Source organism: Lampris incognitus, chromosome 7 (genome assembly GCF_029633865.1).
Source record: "Lampris incognitus isolate fLamInc1 chromosome 7, fLamInc1.hap2, whole genome shotgun sequence".
NCBI lineage: Eukaryota > Metazoa > Chordata > Actinopteri > Lampriformes > Lampridae > Lampris > Lampris incognitus.
Window position 1 is genome coordinate 1,196,232 of NC_079217.1, and position 20,737 is coordinate 1,216,968.

General features: G+C 47.0%; 1 protein-coding gene across 2 annotated transcripts in view; it reads right to left on the minus strand.

The window, feature by feature from the left end:
- tpst1 (tyrosylprotein sulfotransferase 1) overlaps positions 1–20,737 on the minus strand; it is a 79,315-nt gene that overhangs the window by 39,624 nt on the left and 18,954 nt on the right. For both annotated transcript variants that reach the window (XM_056283160.1, XM_056283159.1), the window contains exon 2: positions 13,200–14,262. In XM_056283160.1, the coding sequence (XP_056139135.1) occupies positions 13,200–14,056 (857 nt within the window). In that variant the 5' untranslated portion in view covers positions 14,057–14,262. The remainder of the gene's footprint in view (positions 1–13,199; positions 14,263–20,737) is intronic.

Genomic DNA, 20,737 nt, shown 5'->3' on the forward strand with positions numbered 1-20,737 from the left:
AAACCACAGTATGAGAGGGAGGGTGTGGTAGGTGGTTTTAGTGGGCACTCTCTGCCAGTTGTCATGGGGGTTAACTTTAATGCACTGGAGCCAAAGTACTTGACAGGAGATGGGGTGCTGGCGTTTGGAGTGGTAAAATCTAGCCGCAGTGCCCTGAAGGACCAATGTAACTGTCCTGCTCTCATAGCATGAGCAATTTAGCAAAGTGGTATGACTGTGGACAAAAGGTTGTTAGGACTGAGGAGCGAGTGATGAGCAGAAACTGTTTGTGCTTGTCAGCCCTGATCTATAAACATAGTTTGCCATATGCCATTTATTTTGAGTTCACAAAGTACCAGGCTGCATAAAGGGTAAAAACCCCAAACCAGCACTGTGCCGACACAAGTTCTTCCTTTAACCACAGAAGTAGTCTGGGACAGGCGACTAAGTGTGTTATGGTATTCTGACAAAAACCCTGCCATGAACTCAAGTACCAGTGACAAATCTTTTCCGCTGCTTCTGAATTTTTAACAGACAGAAAAACAGGAGGTAAATCCCTGGCTGTCCATCACTGGTAGCAGTATGATTGTTAACTTCTAGACTTGGAAGTTAACTAGAAATTTTCTTCTCTTAAAACAATCCATTTTCAGAGAAAATTCTGGCTTCCAATAGAAAATAAAAATTACACACCCAATTAATTCAAAGGTCATGTCCTTCACAATTTATCCAGGTCCCTAATACAGTGAACCTTCTTTTATGACACATAGGGCCAGTTCCCAGGACACAGATTAAGCCTAGTCGTGGATTACACTGAATTTTGAAAGGAGATTCTCCATACAAAAGTCAGTATAGTCCAGAAGTAGGCTTAATCCATGCCCAGGAAACCAGCCCATATAGTCCTAATGAGATATATCTTTATGTCTGACATCCTTTCTAGAAGCTTCATCTGTTCATAAGACATCAATACAGTACATAGAACAACCATCTTTGATCATCTCAACCAGTTCCCAATTCTGCTTTGGCCTAATGGTTGCCGAAGTTTCTTGGTCGTTGCTCTTATGACGTCTGTGCCTGGCAGTAAATTGTCTGATGTAAATGTGAAGAACAATACAATATCATCATTGACTTCCATCTTCAGCTAAGCTTTGGGGGTCTGATTCATGTCCCTCTTTATCAATATTTAATGAAAATCAATGAGCTAAGAGGTGATATGTGTGCCAAATAGCCACAGGGCTCTGTCTAGACTGTAAACTGGATGTTGAAAAGTTACGTTTCAATTCCTTTGGTGCTGGGTATACGTTTAGCCTCTCAGAGACTTCTCTCTCTCTCTCTCTCTCTCTCTCTCTCTCTCTCTCTCTCTCTCTCTCTCTCTCTCTCTCTCTCTCTCTCTCTCTCTCTCTCTCTCTCTCTCTCTCTCTCTCTCTCTCTCTCTCTCTCTCTCTCTCTCTCTCTCTCTCTCTCTCTCTCTCTCTCTCTCTCTCTCTCTCTCTCTCTCTCTCTCTCTCTGTGATGTTCTAGCTTTCTGCAGCCGTGCTATGTAGGAGGTTGGGCATTTGATACAACCCATTGTGCTTGAGTGTTGTAAGAGATGGTGGCAAGGACATCTTGGCCCTCCTGTCTGTGAATGTTCTCATTCATCCAGGTCATGGTTATCCAAAGGAGTTGAATCAAGTGCAATGAGAGGCGAAACGTCTTCACGAATATATACCAAGTCCAGTTGCACTTGATTCAACTCCTTTGGATACTTGGCCCTCCTGGTAATCTCAAGGGCTCTTGCAGTTTAGTGGTGGCCCCAGAAAGAAGCCCTTCAGTGTTCAAACTCCATATTTGAAGAGCACTTAGCGCATCTCAATGTCCAGACTTGAACGACGAGCTTGAGCGCATCTTAAATTGTTCATGTGTGTTCTCGCTTTTATTTTACAGAACTGACCCTTTCTCCTCCTTACCTCTTATGTTTACATTTCAAAGCCGTTGTTGGTTCTGCATGTTGTACATTTATGAAATGACAGAATCCTTTTAAGGTAGTGGAAAAAAAAATCTGAATGTCTGAGGGAAAAAACTTACTAGATGGGGCCTTCATGTATAAATTCCTTGGGTACCTCTCCACAGGGTAGAAAAGATTTAAGTCATGGAAAAGGGAAAATAAACAGGTCTAAGTTTGATTTGGTACAAGGTGTCTGCAAGTATCAGAGAGTTAAACACCTTTTAAGACCAGATACGGAGAAATTTAAGACCGATTTTTAGAACAAATCATGCAGCGTTTAAGTCAACAGGTAGTTGAAATTCTAGGATTTTTATAAATGAGGGGGAACAAGGAGTCCATAATTTGTTGAGAGGGGTCAAGTTAATGTCTTATATATATTTGTGCTAGTGCAGCCAGCTCCATAAAATTATATTGGTGAAAATGTCCTTTGACACGTGGGCTCATTAGTTTTTGAACATTGTACAGCCCAACAATGAAGTCTGGAATTTGACGTCAATTTCACCGTGATGATGCATACCAAAAGTACACAGGCTTGATGAACAAGAGACATCATTGATTGCAGTACAGTGTTTTCACTGTAGTCAGAGTCAAATGACCCCAACAGATAAGTGTAGCAGGGAAGTTTAGGTTCAGTGTAGAGGTAAGTACCAGGTAGGTTTAGGGTGAGCGAGAGAGAGAAAGACTTTCCATTGCCTTGCTCAGAGGCACAGACAGGAGTATTAACCCTAACATCAACAAGATCATCTCCGACCCTGCTCATCACCTCTTCCTGCTCTTTCCCTCAGGGAGGCGTCTGCTAAGACTAAATGCTTCACAAACAGTTTTTCCCCCTAGCCATCAGGACTCTGAATTGCTCCCTATAGTCCCTCCTCACACACCACTGGCATAAACACCACCGTTCACCTGACTGTTATGCCTGATATGTTTATTCTGTTATTGTGTAGCTGGATTGTTTGTGATAATAAGTGGAGTGTCTGTTGTTGTCCATGTATGTATTGTGCTGCAGAGTTTAAAGTGGACCAAAAACAAATTCCACCTGCCTTGGTCGTGTGGCTGATAAATCTATCTATCTATCTATCTATCTATCTATCTATCTACCTACCTACCTATCTAGCTATCTATCTAACATGCACGTCTTTTTGATGGCTATCAAAAAATTTGATTTTGCTGTAGAAGAATTCAACCAATTCTGACCAAAATCATATTAAATGTTAATGTAGAAATTCAGACTTCATGGAATACATTTAAGACAAATTAATTACTTTTGAGGCAAAACTGAATTGGAGATATTTTAATGCTTTTTAAAGGACCCACCCCCTGGTGATGTTACCACTGCTGTAAGACACTACTGGATTTGATGGTGCTTTGCCACCACTGTGTGGATTATAAATGCTGACATGGAAAAAATCCATTTACACAGGTTTTTGTAACGCATCGTTTTTAGATCTAAGTCTCCTGACAATTGTGAAATTTACCAGAATGATTACACTGTGCCATTTGAACCAAAGTCAGTATAGAGCACAAGGAGGACAGACAGGCAGCTGCAGTAAACAACAGGCGAGAACAACCAAAAGTGAGGTGGTGAGTAAAAAAAAAAAAGTTCAATGTGCCACACACAAGCATCTCTCATCCTCCTTATCCTGTCTCAACAGTGTGTTTATAAAAATAATAAATTGAAACATCCATCCATTATCCCAACCGCTTATCCTGCTCTCAGGGTCACAGGGATGCTGGAGCCTATCCCAGCAGTCATTGGGCGGCAGGCGGGAGACACCCTGGACAGGCCGCCAGGCCATCATAGGGCCCACACACACACCTAAGGACAATTTAGTACGGCCAATTCACCTGACCTACATGACTTTGGACTGTGAGAGGAAACCAGAGCACCCAGAGGAAACCCACACAGACACGGGGAGAACATGCAAACTCCACACAGAGGACGACCCGAGACGACCCCCAAGGTTGGACTACCCCGCAGCTTGAACTTAGGACCTTCTTGCTGTGAGGCGACCGTGCTAACCACTGCGCCACCAATTGTTAAAACAATCTTTACAAATAAATAAAGCCGTCTGAGTGAACTCCTCCATTGTTAATTCCCCTTGTAGTGGATTCCTTGGAGGAGGCAGTTGAGAGGTTTAAAAGCTTTATGGATGACTATTGTTTACAGTGCTGGTGCACCAGTCAATACAAATTATTTGGTCAAATCCCTCTTCATCCACTTGAGGATCACTTTCCTTATTCAGTGGTTTGGTATAAATTACCAGCAGATGAATGTGAAAGCTGTTCATATAGTTTCCCCAAATTAACTGGATCATGCCCAGACATCTGACGGCCATAACAACTGGACACCTGCAGCATATGGGAGGAAGGGGGAGGCTGGTTAAGCTCAATATTATAACTGCCAAATGTTTGGAAACTAAATTCCTTGTGGAATGCAGTTGCGCAAATAAGTGAATAATAAGGTTTAAAATCACAAAACAGCAGTCAAGCACGCATAGTTGTCTAAGTACGTTTTTTTTAATAAACGTTCGTAAGACTAGCGAGCAATAGTGAATTTGGCTTCAGTTGCCAGATTTATCTCATTCTCTGGTGCTTTGCCATTCCCATGACCTCATCTGCACTATAAAGTGAACCACAAGTCTACGGCCTGGCAAAGTTTAAATAAATACTTAATTACATGGGGTCCCCTTTATCATTATCATGCTAAACTTGGGTGATCTATAAATGCTATAGGAATCCATTTTCTGCCCGACAGATGGCATGCCTGCAATTGCCATTCTACAGATGTCAGCTACCTCACTGCTGTAGCCTTTATTGGATGCAAGATCCTGGAACACGCTACAACACTGTCCCAAGTCTGACTCAAGTCACAACCTAATGTACTGTAAGATTTATAGCCTGCTGCTGTATAGGCTTATTATGACCAAGTTTAAACCTAGCTTTATAAGGCAGCAGCCTCACTGAAGCACTGAAAAAATAATCAGATAATCAGGGCAGTGGCAGAATGGTGAAGTAAATGATGCTAAAAAGATAAGCTCTACGACAAACCAGGAAATTATTATAGAATACTCATTTAACTACGTTTTGGCATGTAGAGCAAAAGCTTCTGCATCCATGAAGAGATCTTGTGATAAGTGTTTAAAGGACATTTCATCCCCAAATGAAAATTCTGTTATTATCTATTCACCCTCATGTCAGCTGAAACCTGGATTAGTGTTCCATTTCTATGCAAGACCAAAGAATTATCCAACAAAATGCCAGAGCGGCTTTCTTCCAAACAATTGCAGCTGATGGTGACCAGTTTGTTAGAGTTCCAGGTGGGGACACCATTTACAGGCCAGGACTCCAGTCTACACCATCTACAGGCCAGTGGCCACTCTTTCAAGGATGAGGATGTGCACATCCTTGATAGGGAGGAACGCTGGTTTGAACAGGGAGTCAAAGAGGCCATCTATGTGAAGAGGGAACGACCATGCCTGAACCGGAGGGGGGGGGGGGAGACTAAGAGTACATCTGTCTCCATCTTACAATGCTGTGATTGCAAACATTCCCAAACCTCTGTGAATAGTACACAGGACCATTGTAACTCTAGTTAATGGTCACACCATATTTGCATATGAAACTTATCGCTGGTTTTGGTCGTTATGTCACTGTATTGTTTATAAGGGTGGGGACACCTACAGTCACTGTATTGTTTATAAGGGTGGGGTACCTGCAGTCACTGTATTGTGTATAAGGGTGGGGACACCTGCAGTCACTGTATTGTTTATAAGGGTGGGGAGACCTGCAGTCAGTTGAGACTGAAGAGGTCACTTAGATGATGATGAAAGCTATCTGTCAAAAAACTGATGAACTGATTCAACCTTCTTTGATTCTCACGAGAGTATCTCTAGCTCGTCTCTGAACGTTTCTAAATGTCTCTGAACTTGGACATGCCAATGGAAGTGACAGAACGTTGAATGAGTCCAGATGAAGTGATTCAACTTTCTGTAATTTTCTTACCTGGATTAGTGAGCACACATAAAGATATGCCAATGGAAGGTTTGTTGAAGGTGAGAGAATAAAGGAAGACTTGCGGTAAATAATGGTTTAAATTTTGGTCTTTTCCTCTCACAAAGCTATTGTATGGCTTGGACCCAATGAGTCAGTCCCATGATGCGGAAAACAGACGGAATCACAGAATGGAGAGGCAGAAACGAATTTCAGATATGAACACAGAAGTGCACGGAACATGGAAATTTTGGGGAGATAACAAAATGTGTGTATTAAGGGTAATAATTTACAATAAGGGTACATTAATAAGCACTAACCAACAGTTCATTAACAGTTAACCAGTGTCTCAAGTAATCATTTACTAATGTGTTCATTATTTACTATTAGTTGGTACGTTAATTAACCTGTAAAGCCTTAATAGATGTTAACAAGTGAAATTTGCTAACAGTTAATTAATGATTATAATATTATAGGGCTGGGGTTAGTTAATGCTTATTACTGTATTAACTAATGTTAATAGGGTTAGGTAACTGTTCGTTAATGCCTATCACTGCATTAACTCGTGTTAATTAATGTACCCTTATTGTAAAATGTTACTGTATTAAGTATTAGGAATGTCAAGTAACTTGTCCTAAGTGCATCCGTCGCTGTCCCTTGCAGAAACCCTGTGGTACGTCTGTGTCTTTCTGCACTGAGTGTGCACATCACAGCGCACACGTCACGAAACGCTTGTGGGTTTGTTATCTGGAAGAGAGAAGAGAATTTCAAAGCACCACAGAAGATGTTTTCCCCCTTGAAATTCTTGCAGCAGTGTTCAGTTAAGGATTACAGGAGAGCGTGTGCTTTATTGTCATCACTGGCACTTCAGCGAGGCATCAAGCACACACACACCCAGTGTAATATTGTGATTATACAACTGTTGCCAACAAAATAAAAGATACAATTAACATGTATTCATATTATGGGGCAACTCCCTCTCAAAATAAAAACATGTTTTGCTAGTGTTATCTCCGTTTCCCTGGAAAGACATGGGGTATGACTAATACCTGGAAAACAATCAGTCCCGCCAGTAGACTCCTACGTAATGAAACCTAGAAACGGAGGATTTCTGGTCCCTGTTCAGTCAGCCAGTCAGCTCGAGATAATGCTTTCTAGAGATATTGGGATTTCCCAAACTAAATACATACCACATATATAACAAAACTACCTTGCTAGCTCAATCTTGTTGTAACTAAGATCTACCACCATCACTACTACTACTTCTACTACCACTACTAATACTAATACTACTTTCAGCTGCTCCCATTAGGGGTCGCCACAGCAAATCATCCATTGTTGTAACCAAGATATCTGGTGAGAAACAAGTTTTTCCATGAACAGCTTTAGCTACTACTCTCACAAACTTCACATGCAGTAGCACCAACGGCAGAACAACATTTATAGCGGTGAGGAAGTTTTCATCTGAGCATGGCCATGTGTGCTGTCATGCTCATTTGGTCAAGTACACCTTGACTATACATACATAACGTTTGATCCCACCCGCTGTTTGATTTGACTGGTTTAACTGTCGATTTTGGGCAGGGTTAAACATTGATTACATTGGTTTGGACTTGGGTTTGGGCGTGGTTAAACAAGGTTGTGGTTAGGGTTAGGGATGGGTGGGTGGGATTAAACAGTCGCTGTTGAACCCCGCCCCATTCTGCATGCTGCAGCCGGGTGCTCCTTGATTTGATCACGTTCTAAATGTCTAGTTGGCCAATCAGATTGCTTGGTGGGAACTACTTGTTGTATAATGCCAATTTCCACTGACAATTTTTCTGCTAGGATGATTCAGCTTATCACGTACATATGAATAAAATACAGGTTATGTGGTGGTTAAGGTTAGATAGCAGTTAAATTGAGGATTAAGGTTCAGTGCGCTGATAAAGCTTGTTACCCGGCACATCCCTATGCTGAGGCAGAGGGATACTTTGCATGTCATAATTCAATGCTTTTGCAAGACTGTCAATATATGACAATGCAGAACGAGAATGAGCTTGCTGGTAATGAAAAGACACTGATTCATGCTTTCATTTGTACAGTGAATCTTTTATGCAACCACTTCAATTGAAATTAGCTCAGCTCCATTTTTTTTATTACTGTCATTGATGACACAAACATTCTTAAAATAAAAAATGGTTAAAAGACAGAAAACCTAATTTAGATGACCTAAAATAGGAAAAAACAAAACAGAATTTGGGGGAAAATAAAACAATTTTCAAAGTGCCCTGTATGGCTTCAGGAGAACTGGATTGTGCTGCAAGAGCTATTTTGAGTACTTTTATGATAATTTTTGCCATTTTTGAAACTAATGAACTGGCCACCATCCACTGTAGTTGTTTGGAGGTAGGCTACTCTGGCATTTTGTTGGACAACTCCTTTGTTGTATGGAAATACCACACTAGTCCAGGTTTCTACTGGCACGAGGGTGAGTAGTTAATGAAAGATTTTCATTTTGAGGGATTTAAATTCCCTTAAAAATTATACATGAATTTTAATCTCGATGAAATGTGCTTTCCACAGAAGTGTAAAAATGCTGACATATGCAAAGGCAAATTATAATATGAGAACTGAAACATAAATATCAATTGGGAAGTGCTGGTGGCCATGAAACAGAAATCTTTTCAAAATGGCGCTCACTGTTTCTTTTTACCCAAAATCCATCTGTGGACCCAAAACTGCCATATAGCAGCAATTCAAAATGTCTGCCACCTGCCCCTCCAATTAGCACTTCAGCATAGCAAAGCAGAAGTCTAACAGCAATGAATGGGTGGAAATTTGGTTGTGGCATCCAGTTTTTATTACCTTGCCCTGCTCTAGTCCTTATTCTTTGTAACCCTCTTTTTGTTTTTTCCTTCTCCCGCCCCTGGTAACCCTTTGTTCTTGGGATGAGTTCAGCGCAGCTTCCGATACGATGATTAAGAAAATGCTTTGGAGGAAGCCAAAGGACACGATTTATAAAAAAAAAAAAAGGAAGGAAACAGAAATGAAATACTTAATATGTTACCAGTTATAATACTCAACCAGATTTCCATCCCACAGTGGAAGTAAAGAATAGCGGGACGTGGGAAGAAGTAAAGAAGAAAGGGACACGGGAAGAAGTAAAGAAGAGCGGGACACGGGAAGAAGTAAAGAAGAGCGGGACATGGGAAGAAGGAAAGAAGAGCGGGACATGGGAAGAAGAAAAGAAGAGCGGGACATGGGAAGAAGAAAAGAAGAAAGGGACACGGGAAGAAGTAAAGAAGAGCGGGACACGGGAAGAAGAAAAGAAGAGCGGGACACGGGAAGAAGAAAAGAAGAGCGGGACATGGGAAGAAGTAAAGAAGAGCGGGACATGGGAAGAAGTAAAGAAGAGCGGGACATGGGAAGAAGTAAAGAAGGGAGGGACATGGGAAGAAGAGGGACATGGGAAGAAGTAAAGAAGAGCGAGACATGGGAAGAAGAAAAGAAGAGCGGGACATGGGAAGAAGAAAAGAAGAGCGGGACATGGGAAGAAGTAAAGAAGGGAGGGACATGGGAAGAAGTAAAGAAGGGCGGGACATGGGAAGAAGTAAAGAAGGGCGGGACATGGGAAGAAGAGGGACATGGGAAGAAGTAAAGAAGGGAGAGACATGGGAAGAAGTAAAGAAGGGAGAGACATGGGAAGAAGTAAAGAAGACCGGGACATGGGAAGAAGAAAAGAAGAGCGGGACATGGGAAGAAGAAAAGAAGAGCGGGACATGGGAAGAAGTAAAGAAGAGCGAGACATGGGAAGAAGTAAAGAAGAGCGAGACATGGGAAGAAGGAAAGAAGAGAGGGACATGGGAAGAAGAAAAGAAGAGCGGGACATGGGAAGAAGAAAAGAAGAGTGGGGCATGGGAAGAAGTAAAGAAGAGCGGGGCATGGGAAGAAGTAAAGAAGAGCGGGGCATGGGAAGAAGTAAAGAAGAGCGAGACATGGAAGAAGTAAAGAAGGGAGGGACATGTGAAGAAGAAAAGAAGAGCGGGACATGGGGAAGAAGTAAAGAAGAGAGAGACATGGGAAGAAGTAAAGAAGAGCGAGCCATGGGAAGAAGTAAAGAAGAGTGAGACATGGGAAGAAGAAAAGAGCGGGACATGGGAAGAAGTAAAGAAGAGAGAGACATGGGAAGAAGTAAAGAAGAGCGAGACATAGGAAGACGAAAAGAAGAGCGGGACATGGGAAGAAGTAAAGAAGAGCGAGACATGGGAAGAAGTAAAGAAGAGCGAGACATGGGAAGAAGTAAAGAAGAGCGAGACATGAGAAGAAGTAAAGAAGAGAGAGACATGGGAAGAAGTAAAGAAGAGCGAGACATGAGAAGAAGTAAAGAAGAGAGAGACATGAGAAGAAGTAAAGAAGACCGGGAAATGGGAAGAAGTAAAGAAGGGAGGTACATGGGAAGAAGAAAAGAAGAGCGGGACATGGGGAAGAAGTAAAGAAGAGAGAGACATGGGAAGAAGTAAAGAAGAGCGAGACATAGGAAGAAGTAAAGAAGAGCGAGACATGGGAAGAAGTAAAGAAGAGCGAGACATGGGAAGAAGTAAAGAAGAGCAGGACATGGGGAAGAAGTAAAGAAGAGAGAGACATGGGAAGAAGTAAAGAAGAGAGAGAGATGGGAAGAAGTAAAGAAGAGAGGGACATGGAAGGTGTTCAGTAGGAGAGGCAGAGTGAAGAGAGAGAGAGAAAGCCGGAGGAGAGAGAGAGAAGGCTGGAGGAGAGCGAGAAGGCTGGAGGAGAGAGCGAGAAGGCTGGAGGAGAGAGAGAAGGCTGGAGGAGAGAGAGAAGGCTGGAGGAGAGAGAGAAGGCTGGAGGAGAGAGAGAAGGCTGGAGGAGAGAGAGAGAGCAGGATGGAGGAGAGAGAGAGAGCAGGATGGAGGAGAGAGCGAGAAGGCTGGAGGAGAGAGAGAAGGCTGGAGGAGAGAGAGAGAGCAGGATGGAGGAGAGAGCGAGAAGGCTGGAGGAGAGAGAGAAGGCTGGAGGAGAGAGAGAGAGCAGGATGGAGGAGAGAGCGAGAAGGCTGGAGGAGAGAGAGAGAGCAGGATGGAGGAGCGAGAGAGAAGGCTGGAGGAGAGAGACAGAAGGCTGGAGGAGGGGAATCTATGCTCAATGGTTGCTGGTTATAAGCGTTTTAATAAAAACCATGAGTGTTCTCGTGTGTGGACAATAACAAAACCTGAGCCAGATGTCCACAGGGGATGAGGAGTATGCTCAGCTGCTACGTGGCAGGAAGAGGGTGGTAGCAATGGGGGAAGAGGCAGCAAGTTATGAGGTTGCACCCCCCCTTTCTTTTTTCTTTTTTTTTTGTTTCCAGAGGCCAACTTCCCAAGTTACAGAAAGCAGAGTAACCCTTGCATAAGTTATTGCCCTGAGGAAAAACTCAGTAGTAGCTACTTAGTAAAAATGGGTTCTGGTGGGGAGATTGATTCTGTCTTTTCTGTCTTAAGTGATTCATGTTTGGGCTTCTCAACCTTTCACAGCACAGCACCGGGCCATTTCATTCCCTACTGATGTATAACCATGGCAAATGTGGAAGCTTGAAAAACACAAGTGGAGAAGGGTACAGTTCAAGACCAAGAGTTGTCCACCTAAGTTTCAGGCCTCTGGAAATGTCTTCTATCTCTGTGATTCATCTAGCGCTGCAGAAACTACATAACTACATTACAACTACATGTCCCTCTTTGCTGTGCCAACAGCTTATCCTCTCTTTCTCCTCCTTTAAGGCCTACTTGTGACGCACCAGACTGACACGGGCAAGCCCAGGCTCATTTCCTCGACTGTAGGAATGTGATATAGCCCCGCCGGTTCACCATGCATCTCTTGTGAACCTGGCACAGATCACAAGCATTTATTCAACCGCTGTTACATCAGAGGTAAGCTATTTAGCAAATAAGCAATCCAGATGTTGAAGAAAGACCTTGTAAAAGGGAAGCCTCACTTTAAATCATTGCCTTGTTATCAGGTCAACAGGGATGCATCCACTGTCACTCAGCAAAACAACATCCAGAAAACAAACAGAAAAAAGAAAAAGAAAACATGTTCTCTGAAGTAACTCATATACGCTTAAGCCTTTAATTTGGCCAGGGGCAAGCACCCAAACCTCTTCTAAAGATGGGGTGTTGCGTGTTTTTTTTTGTTTTTTTTTACATATTACACACCACAGTATAAAGCCTAAACAGCACTGAGCTCTGGCTGACTGCTCTGCTTCTGCCAGAAGCAACTGCTGCAGGCTTAGTCAGACTCTGGAGAAGGGCTTCTTTGGGCTAGCTCTTCAACCGTCATCCTCCTGAGCATACTAGATTTTTTCATCCATCTGTGAAGAGAATTACACAGAACCTTTACCTGTTCACGTTAGGGTGTATGACCCAGAGCCGCCCTACAATGGAGACCACTTCTTTATGTCTTTGTTGGTAGTAATAATTTTACAACACTTACTGCGTAGTACAAAAGGTTTCTTCTAGGGTACTTTACTCATCCATAAAACAAACAACTAGAATAAATAAAATCTATTTTCCGACAAGTATCAATTCTGAATTTTTGTGATATCCGTCTCCAGTGTGCCAGACATTCGATACAAGCCTCAGCCTGGCTACCCAGACTGATCTGACTGGCTGCTCGGCCAAGTTTTCACTCCCACCAGAGTCGACCGGCGGGCCAGGCCACAACAGTCTTGCTATTCAACAGACTGCATGCCATTGACCCAAAGTCAGTTTGACAAAACGACTAAGAAAGAAAAACACACACACACACACATGCACAGGGGAGAGAGGGACATAAAGAGACATAGATGTCTCGCTTGTCTCAGATTATACGGAGCCATACTTTTGTCCAAGTAATAACTGTTACCATTTCACCATTTAATCTTCAATTGGATGGAAATATAGTTTGGTTACATCGAAGGTATATGGCTTTATAGCTCACTAAAAGACTTTTTGCTTTGTTTTGGTCAATAAAAACTGTTCGATATATTTATTTTAATACTTCGTGGGTACTTTTTTGCTGAGTACTGAAACTTGTATCAAATACTGAAATCATTAGTAGTGTTCCAAAGTCCTGACTGATGAAAATGCTGTGATTCGTGGTATTTTCATTTGTCATCTGCACTACGAGATGTGGACAAGGTGCGATTATAACCATCAAACTCTGTGAGAACAGGATATCAGTGTGTGGACTTGGGGCTACAGCTAAGGGAATCATGAGTATTACTTACTTTGAGAGGGATACTCCACCAGCTTTACCAATGAGCTCCTCATGGTGGAGCACCGCATCATTCCAAGGAATGTCAAGGAATTTCAATACTGTCCTCATCCACTTCTCAGGATGAAGAACCAGCTGTTCGTAGTGCATGGGCAGGCACTTATCAGCTGCCTCCAAGCACTGAGTGTACATGGTCTCTATGGCCCGATTCCACTTGGTCAGGCAGTCCCGGTAGCTGCCAAGATCAAAGCCGGCAATAGTCACTTTCCGTGAAATCATGGAGTGTACTGAGGCACGTCCATCACGAATCATGAGTACAAACTTGGCATGGGGAAATATCTTGGCCAGGTAAGAAAGGGACTTGAGCGCGAAGGGGTCCTTGTTGCAGAGGAAGTTGGCTGGCTCGCCATGTTTGACGATGACTTCCAGCAGGAAGGCCTGCATGGCCGCATCCAGCACTTCGTCTGTCACACCGGCCTCATCCAGGCGCATTTTCTCCCGGCCTGAGCGGCTCCACATCTGCTTCATGGCCAGGATGCGAGGGATGACTCGAGTCTCCTCACCGCAGCGCACCTCTGGATGGGCATCCAGCATGGCCCGCATGAGTGTGGTCCCGCTGCGGGGAACCCCACCGATGAAAATGAGCGGCATGTCCTTGTTGTATACAAAAGGGGTACTAAGGTTCTGTCCCGTCCGCAAGGTCGTCCGCATGCTACCCCCCAGCGCCGATAGCGGAAAAGCCCCGCCCAGCTGGCTGCGCTCCTCTATGCGATGGTGGCACTCCATGGCATGGCGGCCCAGATAGAAGACCGTGACAGAGCTGATGACCAGGCAGGCCACCAGCAGGTTCTGTTTCAATTTGCCGATCATCGCAAAGGCCCAGATAGGGTTGGGTGGGGGGTTGGGAGATGAATGAATGTTACCACGCGGACAATTGGGGTGGGGGGGGTGAGGATTGGTGGTGGTAGTGGGAGGGGTAATTGTGGTTCCCTCCCTTCAAGGGTGCCTGCTAGGGACAAGGCATGGATCGAGTTCCCTGGTGCACAGCAGTCGTTGTGTCCCCAGCTCCATGAGGCCTAGACAAAAGCATAAGAAAGAGGAATATTTTATCTCTCGTTAACACAATTTCCATCCAGCAAATGTAAGAGTGAAATGTAATTGAAACTCCTCAAAAAGCACTCTTCAACAGGCAGATTTGTTTGAACCATTTCATTTGACAGCTGTCAAAGTTAACACGTCAAAATCTACTCAGACACATCTAAATAAGAAAACTTGTCTTTGAGTCAGTCCTGCAGTGATAAACATGTTCACTCTATTCGACAGACCATTTGATATGAAGCAAACACACCGGTGAACTCCAGAGAAGAGAAAAAACATGTCATAGAACTGAGGGCAGGAGAGACCTAACAGAACCCAAAAAAAAGTACAAATAAGCAAGTAAAATCCCCAATGACATATACGTAGATGAACTGAGTGTGAAAGAAACTAGGAAGAAAGAAGATGGTTATCTAGAGAAGGCTAACGTCTTTTCCACTTGGCTTCTGTGACATTGTCCTCTGTTAGTCAGGGGTTTTTTTTTTTCTTGGCTGACTCTCAAACCAGAGTCACCCTTCTGCTCATATTAGATTTTTTTAAATATATTTCATTATTCCCCCAAAAGAGGGAGGGGGTAGGGTTCTCTTTTTGCCCTCCGGTTGGAGCACATGGTCAGCCTGCAAGTGCGGCAGCCCGGGAGCATGTGGTGGTTAAGTATCTTCTTAAAAAATCCTTCCACAGGATTGGCTACATGGCAGAAGAGAAAGACCCCTCTATAGACAGGGCCACCCTATCTGCAAGGTGGCGTGGCTGAGCGATAGGGAAGCCTGTCGGCAGGGGGAGGTGTATGAAGGCACAAAAGGAAGAACGAGCAACAGAAGGTCACTGTACACCTGATGTCCTAGTGCTACAAGGAAAAACCGTTTTTTTCTCCCAAATGAAGGCTCTGTCAGAAAATGGCCAACTGTGACTCATCCACCAACTTTAAGTCTAAGCCTCTACGCACAAAGGAAAAGTTCTTAGAAACCAGATATTCACCCTGGTTTTGGCATGACCCAACCAGTCGTTAAGTTCATATACTTGCCAAGAGTATAAGTAATCTTTTCGCAGTATTGTCCTTTTTAGCACAACAGCTGTTTTTCAATATGAACAAGTTTATAAAAAAATGTGTTTTAACACAAATTTTGCAGCATCTTCTTTCAGTACACACAACGCCTGTTAAAAAAATCTGCAACCGTTTGCAGTTATGGAAACAAGTTTTTAAAACTGCAATAGCAACAGGTGTTTAATGCTTTTTCAGTTATCTTTACAAAATAGCAAACACAACAGCAAGTGGGAAAAAGTGCTTTTGCGATTTAGAAATAAATGTGTGCAATTGCTCAGACTGTAAAGACAACACAAGTTCACAGATACGCTTCTGATGTACTCCAACAGCAGCCAACGCATTTCAACCCTTTTCCAGTTCCTCTTGAATTGTGGTGTTGGTTCTGTATAAAGGGAGACCGTTTGATCGCTTAAAACGCAAAAACCGAAATGCAACTGATCATTTTGACTTTTCAAAAGTGTGCTTAAACTTCACGCAACGTCTGAATGCAAACATGGCTCATATTTCCATCGGAGGTGTTGAGGCTCTCGTGGTCTGCACAGCTCACAGGCTGTGTTGAATTAAAACTAGTTTATCTTTTCTAGGCCACTACAGTATTTGAAGCCTATAGGCCACTACGTAAAGCTGTTTAGTGATACTATATTTTGATAACTATCATGATACGCTTTGCTTGAAAACTGTTTTAAGGCTATACTATGTTACAGTTCAAAGTTAGTTTGAGAAAAGTGTTTGGACTACACAACACTGGATTTCTTTTATTTATTTTTTGCCATGGCATCCAGTCAGTTGTGAAACTTAACTGGTAACAGCTGACATAATTATGGTATCATGACATCATCAGCTGGGCTACTGACCGGACCACATAACGCTGCGTGTGCCATCAAAGTAGCCCACATGGTATTTTCAACCACGAAACACACACCCTTCAACACTGACATACGGCCGCTTTGCCGTCACTCTGAGCTGTTGCTAAGCAACACCGGGTCTCGTTTCTGCTCCAGAGGAGGGTACTGGGGTATTGAGCCGACAGGCCGGATCTCATCAGGCACACTGTTCCACAGCCCCAGGACATTGGTGGTGAATGTTGATTCACCTTTACTCGGCTGTGGAGAGAGCTAGAGTGCTGTGCAGCAGTCTCAGGCTGGCCTAGGTTGCATATGGGATAAAAACCCAGATATATATCTACATATATACATATATACACAGATAGATATATATCCAGACGTTCCTCCAAAAAAACTTTCTTAAATAGGCAATACATGCTTGAATTGGACTAAAAAAGGGTATTGGTACAGTCTGAAGATACATTAGATGAAATATGGGTCAGACAGTTTCAGATTTGAAGACTACAAGCAGGGTGGTAGGCCCAATACTAATACCAACTTAGTAGTAAGAAGTGACTTGGCAGGGCCAACTGTTTTGTGTGGACGTGTGCACATACGCATGTGCCATGTATGCTTCTGCCTCTATAAAGTGATCAATCTACTTTTGGACCCCCCCCCTTTCTCCCCAATTGTACTTGGCCAATTACTCCACTCTCCCGAGCCGTCCCGGTTGCTGCTCCACCCCCTCTGCCGATCCGGGGAGGGCTGCAGACTACCACATACCTCCTCCCATACATGTGGAGTCACCAGCCGCTTCCTTTCACCTGACAGTGAGGAGTTTCACCAGGGAGACGTAGCACGTGGGAGGATCAAGCTATTCCCCCCAGTTCCCCCTCCCCCCGAACAGGCGCCCCAGCCGACCAGAGGAGGCGCTGGTGCAGCAACCAGGACACATACCCACATCCGGCTTCCCACCCGCCGACAGGGCCAATTGTGTCCGTAGAGATGCCCGACCAAGCCGGAGTTAACATGGGGATTCAAACCAGCGATCCGCGTGTTGGTAGGTAACGGAGCTTCCGGTGTGGGAAGATGGCGGCGCGAACTCGCGTTTGCGGCGGCCTCCCCCAGCGCCGACCATGCAGTGTCTTTATCAGCGTCTGTGTCTAAGTTTGTGTCTTCATGTGAAGTTTTTTTATTTTGTTCGTCGGTGTTTGTTTTTTTTCTCATTTGATGGCTGGGAGAGCTGGGTGTGCCGAGGGTGTCTGGCTGGGAGAGCTGGGTGTGTCGAGGGTGTCTGGCTGGGAGAGCTGGGTGTGTCGAGGGTGTCTGGCTGGGAGAGCTGGGTGTGTCGAGGGTGTCTGGCTGGGAGAGCTGGGTGTGCCGAGGGTGTCTGGCTGGGAGAGCTGGGTGTGCCGAGGGTGTCTGGCTGGGAGAGCTGGGTGTGCCGAGGGTGTCTGGCTGGGAGAGCTGGGTGTGCCGAGGGTGTCTGGCTGGGAGAGCTGGGTGTGCCGAGGGTGTCTGGCTGGGAGAGCTGGGTGTGCCGAGGGTGTCTGGCTGGGAGAGCTTGGTGTGTCGAGGGTGTCTGGCTGGGAGAGCTGGGTGTGTCGAGGGTGTCTGGCTGGGAGAGTTGGGTGTGTCGAGGGTGTCTGGCTGGGAGAGCTGGGTGTGCCGAGGGTGTCTGGCTGGGAGAGCTGGGTGTGCCGAGGGTGTCTGGCTGGGAGAGCTGGGTGTGTTGAGGGTGTCTGGCTGGGAGAGTTGGGTGTGTCGAGAGTGTCTGGCTGGGGGAGCTGGGTGTGTCGAGAGTGTCTGGCTGGGGGAGCTGGGTGTGTCGAGGGTGTCTGGCTGGGGGAGCTGGGTGTGTCGAGAGTGTCTGGCTGGGAGAGCTGGGTGTGCCGAGGGTGTCTGGCTGGGAGAGCTGGGTGTGTCGAGGGTGTCTGGCTGGGAGAGTTGGGTGTGTCGAGGGTGTCTGGCTGGGAGAGCTGGGTGTGCCGAGGGTGTCTGGCTGGGAGAGTTGGGTGTGTCGAGGGTGTCTGGCTGGGAGAGTTGGGTGTGTCGAGGGTGTCTGGCTGGGGGAGCTGGGTGTGTTGAGGATGTCTGACTGGGAGAGTTGGGTGTGTCGAGGATGTCTGGCTGGGAGAGCCGAGGGTGTCTGGCTGGGAGAGCTGGGTGTGCCGAGGGTGTCTGGCTGGGAGAGCTGGGTGTGTCGAGGGTGTCTGGCTGGGAGAGCTGGGTGTGCCGAGGGTGTCTGGCTGGGAGAGCTGGGTGTGCCGAGGGTGTCTGGCTGGGAGAGCTGGGTGTGTTGAGGGTGTCTGGCTGGGAGAGTTGGGTGTGTCGAGGGTGTCTGGCTGGGAGAGCTGGGTGTGCCGAGGGTGTCTGGCTGGGAGAGCTGGGTGTGTTGAGGATGTCTGGCTGGGAGAGCTGGGTGTGCCGAGGGTGTCTGGCTGGGAGAGCTGGGTGTGTCGAGGGTGTCTGGCTGGGAGAGCTGGGTGTGTTGAGGGTGTCTGGCTGGGAGAGTTGGGTGTGTCGAGAGTGTCTGGCTGGGGGAGCTGGGTGTGTCGAGAGTGTCTGGCTGGGGGAGCTGGGTGTGTCGAGGGTGTCTGGCTGGGGGAGCTGGGTGTGTCGAGAGTGTCTGGCTGGGAGAGCTGGGTGTGCCGAGGGTGTCTGGCTGGGAGAGCTGGGTGTGTCGAGGGTGTCTGGCTGGGAGAGTTGGGTGTGTCGAGGGTGTCTGGCTGGGAGAGTTGGGTGTGCCGAGGGTGTCTGGCTGGGAGAGCTGGGTGTGCCGAGGGTGTCTGGCTGGGAGAGTTGGGTGTGTCGAGGGTGTCTGGCTGGGGGAGCTGGGTGTGCCGAGGGTGTCTGGCTGGGAGAGCTGGGTGTGTCGAGGGTGTCTGGCTGGGAGAGTTGGGTGTGTCGAGGGTGTCTGGCTGGGGGAGCTGGGTGTGTCGAGGATGTCTGACTGGGAGAGTTGGGTGTGTCGAGGATGTCTGGCTGGGAGAGCCGAGGGTGTCTGGCTGGGAGAGCTGGGTGTGCCGAGGGTGTCTGGCTGGGAGAGCTGGGTGTGTCGAGGGTGTCTGGCTGGGAGAGCTGGGTGTGTCGAGGGTGTCTGGCTGGGAGAGCTGGGTGTGCCGAGGGTGTCTGACTGGGAGAGCTGGGTGTGTCGAGGGTGTCTGGCTGGGAGAGCTGGGTGTGTCGAGGGTGTCTGGCTGGGAGAGCTGGGTGTGCCGAGGGTGTCTGGCTGGGAGAGTTGGGTGTGTCGAGGGTGTCTGGCTGGGGGAGCTGGGTGTGCCGAGGGTGTCTGGCTGGGAGAGTTGGGTGTGTCCAGGGTGTCTGGCTGGGGGAGCTGGGTGTGCCGAGGGTGTCTGGCTGGGGGAGCTGGGTGTGTCGAGGGTGTCTGGCTGGGAGAGTTGGGTGTGCCGAGGGTGTCTGGCTGGGAGAGTTGGGTGTGTCGAGAGTGTCTGGCTGGGAGAGCTGGGTGTGTCGAGAGTGTCTGGCTGGGGGAGCTGGGTGTGTCGAGGATGTCTGACTGGGAGAGTTGGGTGTGCCGAGGGTGTCTGGCTGGGAGAGCTGGGTGTGCCGAGGGTGTCTGGCTGGGAGAGCTGGGTGTGCCGAGGGTGTCTGGCTGGGAGAGCTGGGTGTGTCGAGGGTGTCTGGCTGGGAGAGTTGGGTGTGTCAAGAGTGTCTGGCTGGGGGAGCTGGGTGTGTCGAGGGTGTCTGGCTGGGAGATTTGGGTGTGTCGAGGGTGTCTGGCTGGGAGAGTTGGGTGTGTCGAGGGTGTCTGGCTGGGGGAGTTGGGTGTGTCGAGGGTGTCTGGCTGGGAGAGTTGGGTGTGTCGAGGGTGTCTGGTTGGGGGAGCTGGGTGTGCCGAGGGTGTCTGGCTGGGGGAGCTGGGTGTGTCGAGGGTGTCTGGCTGGGAGAGCTGGGTGTGTCGAGGGTGTCTGGCTGGGAGAGCTGGGTGTGTCGAGGGTGTCTGGCTGGGAGAGTTGGGTGTGTCGAGGGTGTCTGGTTGGGGGAGCTGGGTGTGCCGAGGGTGTCTGGCTGGGAGAGCTGGGTGTGTCGAGGGTGTCTGGCTGGGAGAGCTGGGTGTGTCGAGGGTGTCTGGCTGGGAGAGCTGGGTGTGTCGAGGGTGTCTGGCTGGGAGAGTTGGGTGTGTCGAGGGTGTCTGGCTGGGAGAGTTGGGTGTGTCGAGGGTGTCTGGTTGGGGGAGCTGGGTGTGCCGAGGGTGTCTGGTTGGGGGAGCTGGGTGTGCCGAGGGTGTCTGGCTGGGAGAGCTGGCGTTGGATCGGCTGGGGGAGCTTGGTCTGCTTCGTCCAATGGGCCCAGGAACCACGGCCCCTGCCTGGAGCTGTGCCCGGGGAGGAAACACCGAGGGCGGTCTGGCAGGGCGCAGAGGCGGGGCGGGCTAAGCTAACTGCTAGCCCATGCAGACCGGCACTTCCGACAGTCATCCTGCTGGAGTGCGTTCTCTGGACGGAGCAATTTTTTTTTGGACTGCGTTGCAGGATGGACTGTGTTGTTAGCCGTTTGTTTTTTCTGTTTTTTGTATTTTGTTTTTGTTTTCTTTCTTCTGGTTTTGTTTTTGGTGGTGTCGTT